Below are 21,843 nucleotides of genomic sequence, written 5' to 3'. Positions count from 1 at the left end.
ATATATATATATGTATTCACATCAAAGCAAAGGTTAAAGTGATGTTATAGTTAGGAATTGTAATTACATCTCACTTGACATGAAAAAAACGCTTAGAAATTCACTGAGAAAATAAAGCGCTAAAGGAACGTTACAGTTGATTGAAAATGAAAACATTTGTTTTAAACAAACAAAACCAAGGAAGTTCAACAGTTATAGTTATGTCAAGTACCTGTAACTCATGTCCTAAAGTAACGTTGACTCTCCCCCTTGCCATGCACTAATTCCCCCTTGAAGATGTGTCAAACCGCATCAAAGTTATTAGCAAATCAAAAAATGCTTTTCTTATGGAAACATGAGCCTAACTTTAAGTACTCAGTTGGAGAGAGAGAGAGGGGGACGGGTGATGCGGAGTGAGAGAGTGGTCGAGAAAGAGGAGTGGAGGAGAAAGACATTACCTTACCGCACAATATATTTGTGTTGGGGAGGGTGGCTACAATTTCGTGTTGTGTTAATTCACAGAGTGCTTATGCATCTGTTACCAGTTTTGCCTGCTCAGAAAAATACCTTGAGCCCCTGATCTGCTCCAACTTGTCTTTTTTGACTTTCGTCAGCTTTGTTCCCAATTAAAATCTTCTGAACACCATCAGGCGCGTACTGTGAAGAGAATACGTGAAAAATATTATATTTATCAGAGTTATACAGCTTACTGGTACAAGTTAAAAACAGGGGCAGTTTACCACAAATATTTAATTTCCATATAATTATTGGTTTGTTATGAACATTCAGATGTCGAATAACTACCTCTGGCCTGCTTAGTTCGCCAGTATTGAGTGTTACCATCTTAGCGTTTTCATTCAGAACTTTGTCAGCTGTTGTGGGGAGTGTAATGTCTGAGGGCTTTGGCATGAGTGGAAGTGATCCTGAGTGACACAGGAGGAGCCCAGAAGATCCCTCGCTGTGACTGAGGGATGGCAGGAGACTGAGGAAGACTCCTCGATGTGAAGAGTATCGGGTAATGGCGCAAGAGTGAGGGTACTAACTCGATGAGTATGAAGGATAGAGGAAGAGTGAGGATAGCTGTAAGTGAGGAATAGAGGAAGACGAGGAGGCTAGCATTCTGCGTGTGAGGGAATAGAGGAAGACGAGGAGGATAGCATTCTGCGTGTGAGGGCATAGAGGAAGATGAGGAGGATAGCTCAGTGTGTGAAGGAATAGAGGAAGGGGGAGGGCGAGAGCTCCTTGTGTGTGAGGGAGTAGAGGAATGGTGAGGAGGACAGCATTCTGTGTTTGAGGGGATAGAGGAATATGAGGAGGATAGCTCACTGTGTGAGGGAACAGAGAAAGGTGAGGACAAGAGCTCACTGTGTGTGAGGGAACAGAGGAAGACGAGGAGGATAGCTCACTTTGTGTGAAGGAACAAAGGAAGGTGAGGAGAAGAGCTCACAGTGTGTGAGGGAATAGAGGAAGGGGGAGGGCGAGGGCTCCTTGTGTGTGAGGGAGTAGAGGAACGGTGAGGAGGACAGCATTCTGTGTGTGAGGGAATAGAGGAAGGCGAGGAGGATGGCATTCTGTGTGTGAGGGAACAGAGGAAGATGAGGAGGATAGCTCACTGTGTGAGGGAACAGAGGAAGGTGAGGACAGGAGCTCTGTGTGTCTGAGGGAATAGAGGAAGGGGGGGACGAGAGCTCCTTCTGTGCGAGGAAGGGTGAGGAGATTAGCGTTCTCTGTATGAGAGGATGGAGGAACAGGGAGGCGCACACCCAGCTGTGCCTCAGGAGAGAGAGGAAGATCACAGACAGTACCCTGCTGTGCCTGAGCGGAGGATGAGGATGGCGGGCGCTCTGCTGTGTCAAGGGGAATGGAGGACAGTGAGGAGTGGCCTTGCTGTATTAGGGAGGGTGGAGGAAGACAGAAGCCATTGTCAGTGCCAGGTAGATGACTGGTCCCATTAAGGGACATTTGTGACTCCTCAGAGGGCAAATGAAATGGTTCTGAAGCCAAGACCATGGGCCTAAGAATACTGGCAGAATGCTTTTTTTCCGAGGTAAGGAGGGGCCAGGGATGTACAGAACACACGTCATTGCTTAAAGTGATTGATTTTCTGAATATTTATTATGTACAGAACACACGTCTTTGCCTAAAGCGACTGATTTTCTAAATTATGATTATGTTATGTTATGCACTGGAATATTGGGAGCTCCATTGAAGACAATGAAGTGGGTCTGGGCTAATAAGGGCTGCTACAGACCTTCAGGTCGTTCCATTTTTTTTAACCTGTTTCTCCCTTTTTAGTTTAGAACGTGCTACCCTCAGTGGAATGTTCTAATAGCCTTATACCCCTTCTGTCTTGGGTTACTCTGGTGGTTAAAGGCCCTCACCACACCTATAACTCAGGAGCTTTAACGTCTGGTATAGCACTCAACAGTGGACTATAGTACACAACAACCTGTGTGTTCTCTGTGCCATTCCTGCATGAGAAGCTGAGTCTCCTTATCTAGAGCCTCTCATATAGTCACAATGTACCTGAAAATGTACATTAAGAAACATTGATCAAGAAAGGAAACTTTCCTACCTCGTCTACGTCACTGGCCCATTTCATTATGTGCTGGTACGAGCGCTCGCTGGTGATGTCATAGACTAAAAATATTCCCTGAAAAGAGAGAGAAAAGTTTCAGCGGAAACCAAACTAGGAACGTTGACACCTTGCCTTTCAAGAAGACTGATCCTTGTACCCAAACCTAAGACTTATGCACTTTTCAAGTGGACACACCTCACCAGCTGCTAACAAATTTTGTTGTGTTTTGGTGAACATGCGCATGGAAGTTACATTTTTGGAGTTCTAATAAACTCCTTAAAACGTTTTGATCTGTAATTAGCTATTTTTTAACATTTGTTTGCAGGGTACTAATTCAATAAAGTTAAAGACCTACAACAAAATATCTATGAAAAACCTAGGGTTGGGGGTGCAGATTACAAATTAAAATATTTTAACTTGTAAATGCTTTTTTGGAAATCAATTCAAGTAGTCCTAGGACGTATTTTTCACATTGTCCGTTGTACTTAACTGCTTGTTAGGTTTAGGTTCAAATGAATCAGAACATCTCAAACATTCAAACATTCATCCCATGCTCTTATCTATTTTAGTACTGATTAAATCAGCTACATTAATTTAAAATGTATACCTGTAGTCTACTTTATTGTGTACATAGTAGTATGTGATGTGTTTATGTCTCGTGCAAAAATTGTGCTTAAAAGTACGGTAATTTTTTCTTTCATATTTTGGTTTTAATGTTTTTTTCCAAATATTGTAATTATCATTAGTTTTATTATAATAAAATGCTACTTGGCTATATTGTATTTTCTAATTGGTTATCTTTTTAAAATGGAATACAACTTATCTAACTTAAAATGTTTTCAAATATCGATGTCCCTGATCGTTTCATTAGTCACTCCCTAGCTCATCAGGCATTTCTCTAAGTGAAGCATTGGGCCATCCACCTCAACGGGTGCACTGAGACACCTGTTCCCCTGTCGGAACCAAAAGACCATCAAAATCACAAGAGGGTGCCAAGGACCTCTCAGGATACTCTCCATCAAATAGCTGACTGGTGATTCACCTATTTCTTCCCTCAGCGCCTACACCTTGCAGATGCAGGCGCCAGGAGAACAACTCCTGAATCACCGGTCAGAACCTTTGACAAAAGTGTGACTACAAGGGGGACTACATTGGAGCTGCCTCTCAGGCTAGCAGAGAACACCAATTAAGAACAGGACTGACAAATTTACTCAAAAGGTTTCAAAAGTGTGTGCCATGCAAGGATGAATGTTTGAATACACAATTTACTTAGATATGACTAATACGGTCACTAGATAGATTTAACTAGTAGCACAGATTGATATTCCGGTGGTCCTGAAGAAAGCCAAAGAGACCCGTTGAGAGCACGCTAGGGCTGAAACATGAGTTGATATAGAGTTGATATAAAGCACTGTTGGGACTGGCCCTTTTACCAAGGTTATCCCAAAAATGTGGCCTTCTTCTTCCTATTTTATCTGACTTGTTATGGTTGGCTGTAGGACCTTGGGCACTTTACCAGAGCTAAGTGCATATGTTCTCTGTGTAAAATATATTGGTGACTGGTTTCTCCATGATTGGCTTATTTGATTTACTAGTAAGTCCCTAGTAGGGTGCACTATGTGTCAAATGCTACTAGTGGGCCTGCAACACTTATTGTGCCACCACCCACAAATGTAGCCCTGCAAACATGTCTCAGACCTGCCACTGCAGTGTCTGTGTGTACAGTTTTAACTGCCATTTCAACCTGGCAAGTGCACCCACTTGCCAGGCCGAAACCTTCCCTTTTACTACATGTAAGTCACCCCTAAGGAAGTCCCAAGGCAGACCCATGGGCAAGGTGCAGTGTATTTAAAAGATAGGGCATGCACTAGTGTGTTTTACATGTCCTGTTTGTGAAATACTGCTAAATACGTTTTTCACTATTGCAAGTACTATCTCTCCCTTAGAGAGACACGGGGTTCGCCTTGAAATATCTTTTAAATGTAATTTCCCAATGCGAGCCAAAAGAGATATGAAGTTTGGGGTCTTTGCACTCACAATTTAAAAATACATCTTTTGGTGAATGTGTTTTTTAAATTGTAAGTTTGAAAATGCCACTTTAGAAAGTGGGCATTTTCTTGCTTAACCATCCTGTGCCTCTGCCTGTCTGTGGAATACATGTCTGGGTCAGGATGACAGTTGAGCTGTTTGTGAATTCACCCTGGACAGTCACACAAAAGGAGCTGGGGTGTGCCCTGCATATCCGGATAGGTCTTACTTGGCCAGAGTGGTGGGAGGAGCTGACACCTGCACCTGAATAGGGCTGTGCCCGCCCTTACACAAACCAGTCTCCAACTCCGTGCAGTGTGTCTGGGGCCAAGACAGGGAAGGCAGGGTCTTGTGCACTATAAAAACTTTTCTTTGAAGTTTGCCTACGTCAAAACAGAAACGGGTATAAGTACTGGACCTCTGACCCCACAAAGTTACAATCCTTCTGGACTAAGGACATTCTTCCAGGATGAAGTGTTGGATGCTGTAGGAGGGACTGCCACTCTGCCTGTTGCTTTGCTGTGCTGGCCTGCTGCTTCTGCCCTGGGAATGAAAGGACTGGACTTTGCTTTGTACTTTCTGCTTCCAAAGGTTCTCCAAGGGAGTGGACTGAGCATGCCTCATGTTAAGAAGTCTCAGGGATATCAAAGACAATCTGCCAGCACCTGGACTCCCTTGCTGAGAGTCTTGACTTGCCCAGTGGTGCCAAATGCAGTTCCTGGGACCTTGGGAGTGAGTTCTGGTCTAACCAAGAACAAACAAGCCCATTGATTATAGAGAGACTACGAACCCTGCGCCGCTGTCCAGCTCCATGCTGCTGCCTGCCCCAGGGCCGTGGTCCCTGCCGAGTGTGATGACCACGACTGACGCCGAAGGCCCAACACCACTGCAGTGCCTCCGAAGTCCTGCCACAGCGTGAGTCCCGGGTGTTGTGTCACCGACATCTGTGACACCGACTCAGACACAGCACCTGTGGCCCCGTGGTGTGATCGCGACACTGGAAAGTCGACGCCTCGCGTCTTGACCTACTGGATTCATCGATCCGGCTGGATCATAAGGAACCAAAGACTCGCCACCGATGCTGCATCACCTCCCCTGCAACCGCAAGGAACCGACGCCTCACCTTCCCTGCCTAGCAGTAGGGAACTAACACCTCACATCCCCGCTAGCAGTAAGGAACTGAAGCCGCACCTGCTCACCTCCCCAACTCTGTGCAACGTCTTTGTTTCCCCGTTTTCCAAGGTACTGTACTTGGGGTCTGTGCAACTCCGTGACTGGCCTGCACTCCCTCGCGAGGGGTGTTCGACTGTTCGGAACGTCCCTGTCAAGACGTTGTGAAAGCCCCAGTTGGAGCTATTGTGTTCCTAAGTGCTTTACTAAGATTTAATCTTTGAAAATTCATCTCTGTGCTTGTGTATGCTGTAAGTTTGTTGTTTTGGTCTTGTTTTACTCAGACTTATTGACTATTTTACTAAACTGCTGCGGAGCACTTTTGTGGTGTTTTCACTGTGTGTGTGTGTATATATAAATACTTCACACATTGCCCCTGAGATAAGTCTGACTGCTTGAGCCAAACTACAAGGGGATGATCAGGAGTTATCTTAGTTGTGTGGCTCCCTTACCCTGACTAGAGTGAGGGTCCATACTTGGACAGAGTGCAAACTACTGCCAACTACAGACCCCATTTCTAACAAGCACTTAATAGAAACTCTGTAGACATCAATAAACTTGTTTTATAACCTTCTCTAGGGGCCCTGAGTAATAAATAAGAAATAAAGGCAACCAGAGACAATTTTCATATGAAGATCACTCTTCCTAAAAAATAGGTGGAATCTGCAGGTCGAGCCCACCAAGATGTTTAGAATATCTGTGGCGTGGACTCGATGATGAAGCATGCCACTGGAATGAAAACACAGTGGGTGAGAGTCCTTAAAATAAACAAATAGGTTTGCCAGGGAGGACCGTATTTGATGGAGGGCCCCACAAAGGTCGTGGGCACCCCCTTGTGATTTTTGACATTGCAAGTGTGGAAGCAGGGTGTACCCAGATATTAGCTTCTCCCTTCCTCTTTTTCTTTTAAGCAGAAACTAAAAGACGCCCTTTTCATTCTTTTGTTTGGAGGTATGGTCGAAGACAACATCAGTATTTTTCATTAATGTATTTTTGCTGCAGAGTATCTGACAGTTGATTAATGGGCCGTGGCCCACTTTGAGGGTCTATGGGGGATCGTTTGCTTAAGCTTTTCCAATCTGTGTTGATATTTTAATGGTTCAAATTACAGGGATGCTCCAAATTATATCCTCAGGCTCGGTCCCAATTCCATTTCGTAACGCCAATCCATTAAACCTTCAGTGACTTACAGGAAGGGGACACCGCCTTGTATAAGGTGGCACCACACACAATACGGGCAGCACCTCAAGATCATGTAAAAAGGGAAAAGAGTGGAGATGTTCTTCAGTGTGGGCATCCTGATGTTTGAGAAACTTGGATAACCTTGCCAATGACTATTGTGGTGCACCTCACAGAGAGAGATTTTTAATTCCATTCTGAATTTCAGAATTGATGACACGGGCATCATCAATTCTGTTCCAGACCTTAGATTCTTTTATTGCAAAGGCTGTTCTCCTGGACTTTTCCTTCTTGTATTTCGTGATTCCCAGTCTGCCCAACGTACAGTTGTAAATCGAACTTATGTTGACAAGTATGGTTAGAGTCCCAAAGATATGGTCTAACACAGGCAGGACATTCAAAAACAGGAAATGCATAGAGTCACCACCTAAACATTGCTTGGATCCCTTCTCAAATACTACCTATATGACAGTCTTGAATAAGAAAATACACCCTCTCCATTATAGGAGATGCAGGGTCAACTTAATCTCAAGTTATGCGGATGTACAACATTATATCGTAGAAGCAAAGAAAGGCATAAAGTCATACAAATTTTATCAACTGTGTTACATTGATCAATGACTAGTAATTTCCATCACTAACCATTATTCAATGGACATAGTAATTCTAGGTTTACCTGGGCTCTTCTGTAGTACTGTTTGGTTATAGTCTGGTATCTCTCCTGTCCTGCTGTGTCCCTGGAAAACAAAACATAGGTGTTAAGAAGGGAATATGGCATCAATCGTCTGTAATTTGTGTGACGATGGTTCTCCCATGCTTGTGCAGAGTTATTTATCGGTGCTTCTGGTACATTTTCTCTGGAGTAGTGTGAAGTAGTCCCGAAGATGCTGCCCATGCTCCAGGACAGACAGGTCCCTATAGATCACTACTGGGTTCACTACCTGCTACTCAATGATATCTTTAGATCAGCCCACTTCAAACTGGCTTCTGCTTCTTGTTCCAGCTTCTACCTGGCTTTGGCTTCCTGCTCAACTTTTTTTAACCTGGTTCCAGTTTTCATTCCACCTACTTCAACTTGGCTCCAATTTTCTGTTCCACCTACTTCAGCCTAGGTCTAGTTTCTTGTTCCACCCACTTCCAACTGGATCCAGTTCGTCTACTTCAGCCTGACTACAACTTCTTGAACCTTATTCTACAACCTGCACCAGCTTCTCGATTCACTTATCTGACTTCTTGTTCTGTCTACTTATCAATGTTGATCTAAATAAATAGTTCTACCGATGTATTTACAACGTTTTAAAAATGTTCTTAGAAAATGTTATTCGAGCATAATCTGCATGAGCGTCTGCTAAAATTATTGCCAGACTGAGTGTAGGAAATCTGAATGTGAGGCTAGGGGGAGAGAGGTCAGAGAGAAGGGTAGGGATAACGGGGGAAGGAGCAAGAACTCTTCAGTGCAACTAACATTTTAACCTTTGAATATATTTGTCCCATTTTCCACTTGTTGCTGCCGAACGTATCTCAATTTACTGCTCCATTTTACAACCGTGTACTGCGCTCAACTCATAATTTATGCTAGAACTAAACAGGCAGAAAGCCCACCAGTTTCTGCACTATTGGCAATTTGTATATGAGGCCTAAAGTGGCAAATTTACACATTTTGATTATCACTTAATTAAGAGGTGTTATGTTTGGAGACATGTTGATCTCCTCAACATTCTTCATAGCAAGGACTTAATGTATAGTCCAATAGTCTTGAATACACCACTCAGAGCTTGGCAAAGAATGGAATGGAACACACTGCTGCTTTTATATTGATATATTTTAATGGTACTTTATGTTTTAACTTTAGGGCAGTAAACAGAATAAAGGCATTTTCTATATGAGTAATGAATGAAGCAAGCAGAAATGGAAACAAGATAAACATTTTTGAAATGCAAGGCATTCAAATAGTAGAGGAATACAAAAAGTGACATGCTTGAATTGATCTCAGCCACTAGTAATAACTTTAAGGCATTTTTTTTGCCACAAAGTATTTGTTGGACATGCCATGTCTTAAGGAATTTTCCTAAAACGTTTTGCTTTCCTCCCCTCAGTCTTTGCTGGCTCCCTATGCGTGACCTTAGGACTCTGGGCCCTTCTTCACTGTATGGCAGTGGGAAAGTGAGTGTGCCATTCTTACCTTAGGAAGGGGCAGGTATGGGCATGGTTGGGGTGCTGTACCCAGAAAAACCCTGCAAAAAAGTACCACACATACCTGGGGTGGGTAACGGCCCTGGCTACTCGGGGGGACATTGCACTGTGTGTGCCACCACCTAGAAGATCCCGTCAACCATACCACAGGCTCAAAATGGATGGGCCTGAGAAGGGGGCGCAAGTGTGCCTGCGTTCAGGGTGGCAGCCCCTATGTGGGGCCAGCCTTACGTTCCATCAGGATGGCCGCGAAGATGGGGCAGGCAGTAGGCAGGTATACGAATTATACTCTGCTTTGGTAGGGGAGTCCCCTACCTGGGGAGACAGCCACACCCATGGGATGGGCCCATCCCTAGGAGGGGCTTTTGGGTCCTGGGCACTGTCCCCCTGTAGGTGCAGGGTGGAAATGCATGTGTATGTCCCCTAGGAGGGGCTTTTTGGCCCTGGCCACTATCGCCCAGTAGGTGCAGGGTGGAAGTGCATGTTCATAAATGTTTATCTTGTTTCCATTTCTGAGTGCTTCATTCGTTATTCAAGTAGAAAATGCCTTTTTTTCTACTTACTGCCCTAAAGTTAAAACATAAAGTGCCATTAAACTGGGTTAGAGGTGCCGCTGATCAACGTGGGTGGGACCAGCCATGGCAGGCCCCAGGGTGTGCACGTGCACCAGAGGACCTTCTGGGCACACAGCCTGACCCATTAGGCCAGGGCTTGTCCACCTACACAATGGTGGTTTTATATACACCGAGTCTGGCATCGCTGAACTGGAGGGGCCCACCGGCCATGGGCATTTTCCCACTGTAAATACAGTGTGAAAGTGACGGCGCCAGCCTTCCATCCACCTGGAAGGGGTGTTAGCCAATGAACGCATCTTGGCACAAGGGTGGTTAGCTATGAAGATATTGCTTCTGGCCTCACCTGCCAGGGTGTGCACATTTGCACGCCGGTATCTAATGTAGTTGCTGAGCCTGATAGCGCAGGCCAGCATAGGCACACTTTCCCCCATGTGTTGGCTATAGCAAAAGTATTCACCTGCCTCTGCAGGCTTGTATGTGTGCCGGGCACGTGTGCCAAGGGGGTGCGGAACACCCATGTGTGTTCCCACTGCCCATGAGAGCTGCTCTGCCCATAAGGTAATGTGGGAGACCAGAGTCCTGTTAAGTCTAGTTGCAATAATGGATTGCAGAGGAGAAGCCTCATGATGTTTGGTATTATTGGACTTCAGAGTTACAAACCCCCTCTAATGGTAAAGGTGGTTTTAATAGTAATGACGAGAAACTTCTAGGAAGTGGGCATTTCTAGCTTCTAAAATGCTTCGTGTGGCTTACAAATTTGATGCCATTCCTCTGGATGTGGCGGAAGAGCACATCTGTGCATTCCCCAAGCAACAGCTATAAAAAGCTAGGCTCTCATTATGACCCTGGCGGACGGCGGTATTTTGGAGAACAATACTGCCAACAGGCTGGCGGTACTCTTCCCCAAAATATGACATTGGCGGTTTGGCAAGCCAAACAGCCAATGTACCACTCCGTCTGCCAGGGCGGTAACAGCTGCCGGGCTGGAGACTTCAGTCTCCAGCCAGGCAGCCGTCACTGTCCCACCAGCGGGATTATGACCCCACCTACTGCCATGGTTTTCGTGGCTTCCATGAAAACCATGGCGGTAGGCACTATCAGTGATAGGGAATCCCTTCCCTGTCAATGATAGGGGTCACCCCCGCCCCCTTCCCCGAGTCATCCCCCACCCTCCCCCTCCCACTCTAGACCCCCCACGACATACACGCACATTCACGCACCATCATCATCATACGCATGCATACACACACACACCCACACCCACGCATGTGTACATCCATTCACACACACATCCACACACACATACATACACCAACATACGCATTCACACAACACAACATACATGCACAATCACAACCATGCATGTACACACGCATTCCACACACCCGCATGCACGCACACACATACACCCACACCCCCACAAACAACATTCCCCACCCCCTCCCCTGTCGGAGTACCCAACTTACCTTTTGTGAGAGGGTCCACCGGCAGGAGACGGGAAGGGGCGCTGCTGCCAGCAGCTGCGTCCGCCAGCAGAACACCGCCAGGCTGTATCATGTGTCATGATACGGTCTGCGGCGGCCTACTGGGATAGATCTCGGTCACAGGGAACGCCGTGCAATGATCTGACCACGGCTACGATGTTCCCATAAAGGTACTAGCATATTTGATTAAGATAACATATTAGGATTCCTGCAGTATTAAACTGGGATGTGATAATTAACTGCGTTCATCACACGAGCCCTGATGAAGTCCGTGAGAGGGATCTCTCATTGGACGAAACACGTGTTGGCTGTGGAGGCTAATTGTACATGATTTCAAGGACATTTCCCTATTATGATTGAACTACTTCAAGAAATAAATTTATCCTGAACCAGAGCCTGGCGTGATTGCCTTTCACACAGAGGATTTATTACATCACCATACTCTTAAAACTTTACTCTTGTGAGTGCTCTGACAGCTGTTTGTTGTTACTCATGCTGTGTGGACAATGTGTGTGTTGTTTATGTTGAATACAATCTTTAAATACCTACATGGTGTGTGAAGTCTAATTTGCGCGGCTCAGCATGGTTGTGGTGGGGAAGTGCTGTGCCGTTGCTTTACACATTGCCTCTGTGATAAGCCTGACCGCTCTGTGCCAAGCTACCCAAGGGTGAGCGCCGGCTATAAAGTGAGTGTAATCACCCACCCCTGATGGGAGTGGTGAGACTATGCTACCAGAACATGCCACCTCCAACAGTATTATTTTGGTTGGAAGATGGCTTTGAGATGAAGCGCTTGCTCCAAACATCTGCAATGATGTCAAGGCTACAAGTATGGATTCTCGCAAGATTTAGCACTCTATCCTTCTGAGGTTGGTAAATTAGGTACCAAGAAACTAGCTTGTATCATTATTATTGTTATTACATAAACTTACGTGCTATTAAAGTAATAAAATTAGTGACATACGTTTTTGATGCCTCAAAACAGCACTGATCACTGAAAAAAGTTAATGGAGCTTAGTTGTGCATTATCACAAAAAGGTGATGTGATACTTAATAACGGGAAACGTCCTAAACAACACGTTGGGAACAACGCAGATGTTTCCCATGTCTTTTTCTCTGTCTTAACCACTCATGTGCTGAACTATGCATTTGCATGGTTAAGGCAGTGAAAAGGCAGAGTGGATCGGGAGAAGACACAGTCAGGTAGATGGGGTTGGAGCAGTGGGGGTTTGGATAAAGGGCTTGAGGTGGGGGTTGGGCTATTTTTTTTAGGGGTGGGGTGAGGGGGTGTTTTGGATTTTTTTTTTTGGGGTAGGGCTTAAGGTGGGGGGTCGCGCAGAGTTGGGGGTAGTTTTTAGTGGTGGGAGTGGATAAAGGGCTTGATTTGGGGGTGGGGGAATTGGGATTTTTTTTTTTTTAGGGGCGGGGTGGAGTTTTTTTTTTTTTTTTAGGGTGGATTGGGCGAGGGTGCAGCCAGGTAAGTGGGACTGGGGCAGGGTTGTGGGTAGTTTTTATGGGTGGGGGATGGATTAAGGGCTAGGGGTGGGGAGGTTGGGCTATTTCTTTTAGGGTTAGTGGTGGGCTGGGGGGTTGGGGAAATTTTGTTTTTAGGGCAGGTGATGGGGTTGCAGTAGTTTTGTTTGTAGGGCGGTTGGGGGGGTCGGGGAAGGTTTTAGGGCTAAGGGTGGGTGGGTGGTGTTGGGGTAGTTCAGTTTTTAGTAACGGTCTAGTTTTGTTTTTAGGGATGGGTGGGGGGGTCAGAGTAGTTTTGTTTTTGGGGGTGGGGTGGGGGTAGTTTATTTTTTTTAGGGGCGGAGGTGGGGGGGTTGGGGTAGTTTTGTCTTTAGAGCTGGTGGGGGGGTCAGTTGTTTATAGGGTGGGGGTGTTCAGGAAGGTTTTAGGGCTTAGGGTGGGTGGGGGTGTCAGGGTAGTTCAATTTTTAGGGTCAGGGTGGGGGATTGGGGTAGTTTTGTTTTTAGGGTTGGGGTAGTTTTGTTTTTAGGGCAGGTGGGGGGTTGGGCTAGTTTTGTTTTTAGGACAGGTGGGGGGTTCGGTAGTTTTGTTTTTAGGGGTGGGAGTTGGGGTAGTTTTGTTGGTAGGCCGTTCCCACACATGCCTTTACTAGGTATGGTTTTACAATGAACAATTGTTGTAAAGGCATAGTAACGGCATGCGTGGAAACAAAGCGGTTGTTGTTTGGACTGCATTAAGGCATGCGTGGTTCCCGCATACGTTGTTCCATCATACATTCCTTAATAACACCTGCCCATTTTTTGCTCCTTTTTTAATTTACTCTTACTGGTGCTGTTTTCTGTTGCCATAAAACCATGCACACAATTTCCTATACAAGTTCAATGATTTTACTACCACACTAACAGCTTCAAAGTAGCACACCTTTACAATAAATCCCCAAGGATCCTCCCTCAGCCCCACCCTCTGCAACACATACATGGACCCCTCGCCAACATCCTCTGCCCCCACGGAATCACCATCATCTCTTACGCAGACGACACCCAGCTCATCATCTCCCTCACCAGGAACCCATCCACCGCCAAGACAAACCTGCATGCCGGACTCCTCGACATCGTCAAACAGATGACAGCAAACCACCTCAAACTTAACTCCAAGAAAACAGAAATCATCATCTTCGGCCACAACAAGACAGCATGGGACGACTCCTGGTGGCCCACCGCCCTCGGACCACCCCCAACACCCACCACCCACGCACACAAACTTGGCATCGTCCTAGACTCCACTCTCTCCATGGCCCAGCAAATCAACACCATATCGTCCTCATGCTTCAACACCCTTTGCATGCTACGCAAGACTTTCAAATGGATTCCTCTAGAAACAAGAAAAACGGTCACCCATGCCCTCATCAGCAGCAGACTGGATTACAGCAACGCCCTCTACGCTGGTACCACACCAAGCTTCAGAAAAAACTCCAGCGAATCCAGAACGCAGCCGCACGTCTCATCCTCAACCTCCCCCGCCACTAACACATCTCCGCTCACCTCAGATCCCTACACTGGCTGCCCATCGGCAAAAGGATCATCTTCAAAGTCCTTATCCACGCGCACAAATCCCTCCACGACACTGGACCGGCCTACCTCAACGAACGAGTCAACTTCCACACACCAACTCGACTTCTCCGCTCCACTGACCTCGCCACAGTTCCCCGGATCCAAAGCACCACCTCCGGCGGCAGATCCTTCTCCCACCTCGACGCCAAGACCTGGAACTCCCTCCCCACCAACCTATGCAAGACCCAGGACCTTCTAACTTTCAGGAAGCACCTCAAGACATGGCTTTTTGAGCAGTAAACGGCAACCCTCCCACCCCTCAGCGCCTTGAGACCCTAATGGGTGAGTAGTGCGCTTAATAAATTTTTTGATTGATTGAGAAGTCATGTGGTGATAGTGTCTATCTGTAGTTTATATAGTGTTTCTCTTGGTATTCTGGAGAAACTAAGGTCTGGCTGAACTAGTTACTACCTGAAAAAATACTGGCCACAATTTATGACCAGAGTGCTTAATTTGAGCCGGTGCCTGCTGATGGTGCCCACCTGCACTCATTTTTGGGGGCCACCACTTATTTTTGCTCATCAGATATTGACCAAGAGCAGGAGCGGGAAAAGCACACAAACGAAAATATGGAGGAAAAAAAGAAGGAAAAATCCTTACAAAGGGAGGAAGCAGGGACCGGCAGGAGAAAGATAAGGTGGAAGGGAGTGTCTTGTAGCGGACTAAAGATGTCCGAGGTGACTTTAAGACTAGGTAGCCTTGGTATTTTCCTCGTCAACATTTAATACCACCGTCTGGGGCTTCTGAGCAGCATTTTGTGCACCAGCTCTCATCCTTTTACAAATTACACACTGGTGACCAGTACTGTTTCTGCCAGTAAATAATTCTCTGAACTGACCTATGTACAAATAGGTAAGTCTGGAAAATTCAGGTTCGAAGCAAATCGAACTACCTCATTCACGAGGGAGGTTGCAAATTGCAACTCACTTTCATTAGAGGTCATCGCATGGATGGTGACCTGCTGGGGGTCAGCAGAGCACCATGTCTAAGATTTGTAATAAATGTTTATTTTTTAAATGCAACCTGTTTTCCTTAAAGGAAACGTGGCTGTGTTCAAAAAGAAAGGTTTACTTGTTTTTTGTTTGTTTGACACTTATTGGCAGTGGTTCTGTTGACCACCACCTACTCCCCAATAATTTTATTTTTAAATTAGCAAAGAGGAAGGGATCATAAAGGGACACTTTCCGTTTTTGCGAATGAGCCAGCACCCCTACTTTGGGATTGTTAAAATTGCAGTAATTTGCCACTTGATTTCAGTCACAAAAGACTTATGTATGTGATGCCAATTTGATATTTCTAAGCGACGCCTACAACACACAGCTTCCAGAAACCAAATCTCTATCCATTTGGAATCCTATTTTAGGATTTTTAAGGCAGAAACACTGCAGTGCTCGTTTGCACTTCACTAGGTAGAGTCAGTCCACACTAGGGAAATGTGACAATATTTTCCTGGCCAGACAAATGGTACAGATGGGTGCTCAGTCCAGCGTGCGGAGAAAGTCTAGCGGAGCGGCCCCTCTCGGCTGCAGTCTACTCTTCATCCAGTTGACACACTGCGGAACCTGTTAACTAACCGGTGGCCTCCCCGTGTGATCCACCACCCTTGACACATTGCTTCCATCACAATCTTGTGAGAAATATCTAGAATTTTTTAGCCAACTCAATGTTCTTAGTAGATATTATTCCAACACAGTCCAGATTTTTGTTAATGTTTTCCAGATAAGCTAGTATTCAGGGATTTGTGGGCCAGATGTACAAAAAGACAGGTTGCAAATAGTGGGCAAATTGTGCACTGAACATTTGTGAGCTATCTTTGAGTTTGCAATGTGGCCTACACACGAATAGATTGCAGAATGACCTGCCTAATGAATATTAATTAGGCAGGTTGCGATTTGCAGCCCTTGTGATTGGTTATGTCCATAGGGATAGTGGCGTGCAAGGAACAGCAGCCCACCATAACTGTGTTCGCATTATCAAAAGAGATTTATTTTTAAAGAAACCCATGTGATCACAGAAACTGGTCATGCTTTATTTTTTTGGGAAAAAAAATCAATTTATGAAAACACTGGGGGAGGGGACCCCTGTCTGCTCCCAATGAGGCTGGCAATACAATTCTCTAAGGAAAAACTGCCCATCGAGGACTATTGTTACTCCCTCGTTTGAGGAGTTGGGAGCCTACGCATGGGTAGCTACTGTAATTGTGGTCACAAACCACTGATACATCCCAATAGGATTCCCAACTAGGAGACATTGCCCCTTCCGAGCTGTGGTTTCGAATGAGTCGGTAAACCAGTGGTTTGGTTTTAAAATGGCTTCCCGTATCATAAAAGGTGCTTACTAGATAGCAATTAGTCGCAAACCTGAGTGATTTTGTAAATCACCCGGTTTCCAATTGCAAATTTGCTTTATTTACCTGTCCATGTGTGTTTTCTCCAAATTGCAACTCATCAAGATATAAACTCACGAAATCCATTTCACCTCCTGTGCCCCTTGAACTGAATGATTTAACATGAAAATTACATTATTATGGAAGGAAAGGCATATACTAAAATACACCCACCAGCTGCATTTAGGTTTAAATAAATGGTGTTTAACGTTTTAATCAGTTTATATAGTCACTTCAGAGAAAAGTGGAAGACATTATACTGTTTTCAAATTATAATTACAAAAACTATCCCCTCCTTATTCTTGAAAAATGCTTTAAGTTTGCTTGTTTAAAAAAAAAAGAAACCTACGTTCATTAATTTCTTGTAATAAGTCATAAATATAACCGGTGTGGTTGTTAGACACATATTACACAACAAAGACATACATTTAACTTTTTCTGCATATTGCATGACAAAAGTGACTTTTTGAGTATTTCTCAACACAGTGTTTGTCCTTTTCAGGCCAACTGTAAATAGGATGCGTTATAATTACTCAATTTAATAATTTTCAATTTATCAGCCTGAAATGGATGAAATGCTGGAAACTCGTTGTTGTGAGTCTATGAATTGTCTAAGTGCCAGTATTCAGATCAAGAAAAGAATGTAAAATTAAAATGGAATCTTGGTTTTAAGATTAATGAGGGGAGGTTAGGTCACTCTCGGAGTGGACCTCTAAAACACCCAAAAAATAATATTTATTCAATTGAAGTAAGATTATGAGGGGTTTGAAGTACTGCACGGAGTTAATTCAAATCATTACTGAAATACAAAGTTATTTCCTTAACTTAAATGAGCAAAGAGAATCCTGAACATTTACCAAAATGTTTCTTATGCAATCAGGTGAAATTTGCCTTTTCTTATTCTCTTGGATATAGCTTTTTTATTTAGTTTCCTATAATGTATGACTAAAGAAACCTACAAATCCTAAACAACTAATATTGTAAAAGCTATTTGAGTCATAAAGAATGATTACTAAAATTAAGATCCAGACCCAAATTGTGACCAGGCCCTAGCGATGCTCTCTTCGAGGATGTGCCAGAGGGATTCTTGTAGCGCGGGATGCGGACTGTGCCCAAAGCCCCTGTAATGCACCAGAATCTTGGCTTCACTTCTCCCCAGGCGGATCTTGATAGAAATTCATTTCCAGCAGCAATTTCCTGACTGTTTGCGCACTCTACAAGACGGTGATCTGATTAGGCGCTTTCAAGCGAGGAGATGAGACCTAGAAACACGTTCTGAAGACCACCTCTGCCCATGGAGGGATGGAGATGAAACAATAATATCCGCAGTTTGAGGATATTAAAATCAGGCCCAGGAATTGATAAGCTGTCGTTCAGCTAGATTGTGGTCGGGCAGAATGAGGGTACTGCTCCGCTGCCTGCACGCCGTCTCGCTCGTACGGGGAACGCAAGGATGGCTATCAAATTTGTGCCGGAGAGAAAACTGCAATTTTCGATTTGATGTTTTGCTTTGAAGTCTTCAAACAAGAAGAACAACTCTCAGAATGTGGATATTATGTGGAGATATATGCACACACAAAAGTCCCACTGGTTGATATTGCAGGCAGCAGTACCGTGAAGGTATCATGCGCGCTTTGAAGATGGCGCACCTGCAACGAGACCGTACTCGAACGAGATCAAAGTGGACAACTTTTCAGTATAAAAAGAATTCAGATCAAAGCGGACAACTTTTCAGTATACAAAGAATTCAGATCAAAGCAGACAACTTTTCAGTATAAAAATAATTCAAACCTCTTCTACGGTGCTTCGAGAAAAGACTCTCCAGAGAAAACAAAAAAAAATTAATGCTGCAGAAATCAGGTTTATGGAAAACTCCCTTATAAACCAGGCTGTGTGAGCAGAGCTTAATTTGCAACCGTGTTTGCAAGGTGGTGGACACCAAAAACCTTTTTGGAGGCTGGTGCTTGTTTTTCACCATCAGACTTTGATCCAGAGTAAGCGAGAGAGAAAGGCAGAGAAGATGAAAGAAGGAGGTATAAAAAGATGGGAAAACAGTGACAAAGGAAGAAAGCAGTGAAAAAAAGGAACCCGGAAGAGTTAAAGTGACAGGAAGTGGAAGGTGGTGGAATAAAGAGGCATATGTTTTAATCAGGACTGACCATAATTGGTATTTAGCAATTTTGACATTTGTAATCGCCTACTGCGGACTCTTAAGAAAAACTTTGCCCCCCTATACTAATGTTTTAAAATTAACTAAGAACTGATTGTAGAGACAAATGGGGTCACAGTAAGGATCCTTAATTTAACAAAATAAAAAGGCTACATCCAGTGACTGACCAGGGAAAGGGAACAGGAACCCAGCAGCAGATGCTTAACCCTGCTTCATGCCACTGCCTGATATTGTTCGGTCGAGCGCGCAAGCGCTCTTACGTGTTGTAATCTATCAGTGGGCTTTTCACCACGCCCACCGTAGGCCTATCACTATCACTGGTCCATAGGTTTGCCTTTCAAAAATCGTTTATCATCATTGGTAAATGCTTTACGCTTGTCCCTCCTTGGGCTAGTTTTGTCACTGCCTTGGCCATCGACCCTGTTACATGGATAATTACATTTTTGTCGATACGTTTGACTGCAAGTGAACTTCTTTTTCCTTTTGTGTCTCTCCTTCGCGTTAATACTCATGGCGGTCGAGGCGCTTTGAATCAGCTCGCTTATGTCAACTGTTTTACTTTTCATTTTCAATTTATGTGGCAAGAAAAGTTCAGTTAGAAATTTACAACGCGAGACCCATTGCATTGCAAATACTTGTTGTTGTATTACTGTCTCTCTGTATAATCTAGTAACTATCTGAGGTGGTCAACGAGCAGCATTTTGTCATACAGCATGAATCGGGCAACCGCTTGACTCAATGTTATCATGGGCCCAGTGCGTTGTCCTGGATTTTTCACTTGCAAATAACTGGTATCAGGTGTGTTGGTCTAACTAGATCTGTAATAGCCTCGAGTGAGGTGGACACCTAGGTATGAAACTTCCAAATAAACAACAAACAAGTTGTTTACTCACTCTGCACAAGGTGGGGGACCCTCTAGTTTGCCGCTATTGCACGTGTGTTTTAAGTAGAAACGGGGGGACAGAGTTACATAGTTGCCTACAAGCAGGTTTACAGTTCTTGTGACACTGAATGTCAGTCCTTAGAGCCCGGTGAGGTGACTGTAAGGTGTGGGACCAGCGACGTGAGGGTCTGGGTTTAGTGCGAATGGTGATCTGTTGAAGACGGAGCAGAGCGCCCATGTTGGGTTTCGCGGCACTGTTGTTCCTTTCCTCCCTGAGCCCCGGTGCTCCCAATCTTAGGCAAAAGAAAAGGCCCTAGAAGTAGGTGGCATTTGGCCAGGTTCCCAAACCAACCACACCGCAGAGCCCTAGTGGGCGCAGAGTGTCCTTGAAAACGCAATAACTTTAAAATATGTGTCCAGAGCACCCTCATTGAAGTAGTCAACCTTGAACCGCATACTCTTTCGAAGATTTATTCCCAACCTTGGCATTTGATTAAAGTTTTACATAACGTAAGACTGTTCACAACTTGGGCTTCTGACCTCGCTCAGGAACAATTCACATTCCAAACGAAGCTAGACACAAAGCTTTGTTTGAGGCGTGAGAATGTGCTTGGGCAAGAAAACTGGAAATATGAAGTGATCTGTAAATTCGTATTTGGAGAAGGAACCGCAGTATCACTGGTTTCATTCTCTAAGTAACTTAACCAGTCATGGATGTAGGAGATTCAGGTTCATTCAAACTCCGATAAAGAGGAGGCGGGTCTCAATCTAATCCCGAGGAGCTCAAACTTTGTAGGCAGAAAAATGAGAGTTCGGTTCTACTTTCTACCTACAAAGAACTCAAGAAAGAAAGAAGGCCCTCGTTGCTCAATCTTAGGATTATCAAGAACCAGGAAAAGAGGACACATCTTGTTTTAGAAGGAAAAAACCTACAATTTAGGAAGGAAGATGGTAAGACTCGTAAATCAGGCCTCCCTAATGGTTTAACTAAGTTTACTCAGTGGACTTTTTATTTTATTTTATTTTTTACATTTATAGAGATTGTTTAAGTTTTCCAATGCTCTTGGAGTTTACACTTGGAATGAGAGCTGCATTATCGTTTTTGTTTTCTGTGTGTAAATATTGTAAGGTATTATTCTGCTTTAAAAATGTACTTAAAAATAGCCATCTCTGAGGACGTGTGTGGCTTTGAGTGTGATTCTGCTTGGACATGATGGCAGTAAATGGGTGTGTGAGCAGGACATTGGAGGCTGAATCTGAGCACGCAAGGATAACCCTGGGCATATGAGCCTGTACCTAACATACTATGGTAGCGTGTGGACGTGTGAGGAAGCACCTGGGCGCTTAAGAGTGGAACATGGGCATAATTACCCTGCCCGTGATTTATGATGGTGATACATAAATATCTGGTTACATGTGTGGCTGCCGAGAGCTAATGGGTGATTGCAAGCGGTTATGATATGACGGTGTGTGGTCCTCGCTGGCTCAGTCAGGCAGCATGTTGCTGGATGCAAGGCTCAGCATGCGGTTACGTGAACTCGCCACCTAGATTGCACTGGTATTTCTGCACTTGGCGTCTCCTGGAGAGGTGCTCTGTGAACTTCAGGGAGCACTGAGTGAGAATGGTGGCCGCAGGACTGCAGAATTCAGAGCTGGGAAAAGAATGTCAGTCTTGTGCTCCATCCTGGTGAGTCAAGTCAACGGTAATGAGTTCCAGAAAATGGCTCGCAAAACCTTATAAACTGCACTATCGGAGATGTTGGTCCACTTAGAGAATTTAATCTGAGGTTCGCAATTTGAAGTGAAGTCGAGTCTTTTCCAGTAATGTCAGTCCTTGTTTATATCATGTAATGAGGCAATTCCAAATGATGGATACTTCGCAATGCAGTTGTTTTTTCCTTTTGAGGTCGAGGGTGCAAAGCGCTTTGACCTGTTGTAAGTATTGTGGGCTTTTAACCACCTCCACCGCACACCCATCACTTTCACTCGTTCCTAGACTTGCCTTTCAAAAATCCTTTATCATTGGTAAATGCTTTACGTTTGTCCCTCCTTGAGGCAGTGTTGTTACCGCCTTGCAGGCTGGCCCTGTTACATGGATAATTGCACGATTGCCGATACGTTTGACTGCGAGTAAA

General features: G+C 44.6%; 1 protein-coding gene across 4 annotated transcripts in view; it reads right to left on the bottom strand.

The window, feature by feature from the left end:
• RAB15 (RAB15, member RAS oncogene family) overlaps window positions 1–21,843 on the bottom strand; it is a 248,682-nt gene that overhangs the window by 22,574 nt on the left and 204,265 nt on the right. For all 4 annotated transcript variants that reach the window (XM_069208904.1, XM_069208903.1, XM_069208906.1 and 1 more), the window contains 3 exons: window positions 7,611–7,671; window positions 2,555–2,632; window positions 547–636 (listed from right to left, as the gene is read on the bottom strand). In XM_069208904.1, coding sequence (XP_069065005.1) covers window positions 547–636; window positions 2,555–2,632; window positions 7,611–7,671 — 229 coding nt within the window. The remainder of the gene's footprint in view (window positions 1–546; window positions 637–2,554; window positions 2,633–7,610; window positions 7,672–21,843) is intronic.

Source organism: Pleurodeles waltl, chromosome 9 (assembly GCF_031143425.1).
Source record: "Pleurodeles waltl isolate 20211129_DDA chromosome 9, aPleWal1.hap1.20221129, whole genome shotgun sequence".
NCBI lineage: Eukaryota > Metazoa > Chordata > Amphibia > Caudata > Salamandridae > Pleurodeles > Pleurodeles waltl.
Note: the sequence above shows the minus strand (reverse complement) of the source record. Positions and strands in the feature narration are given on the sequence as shown.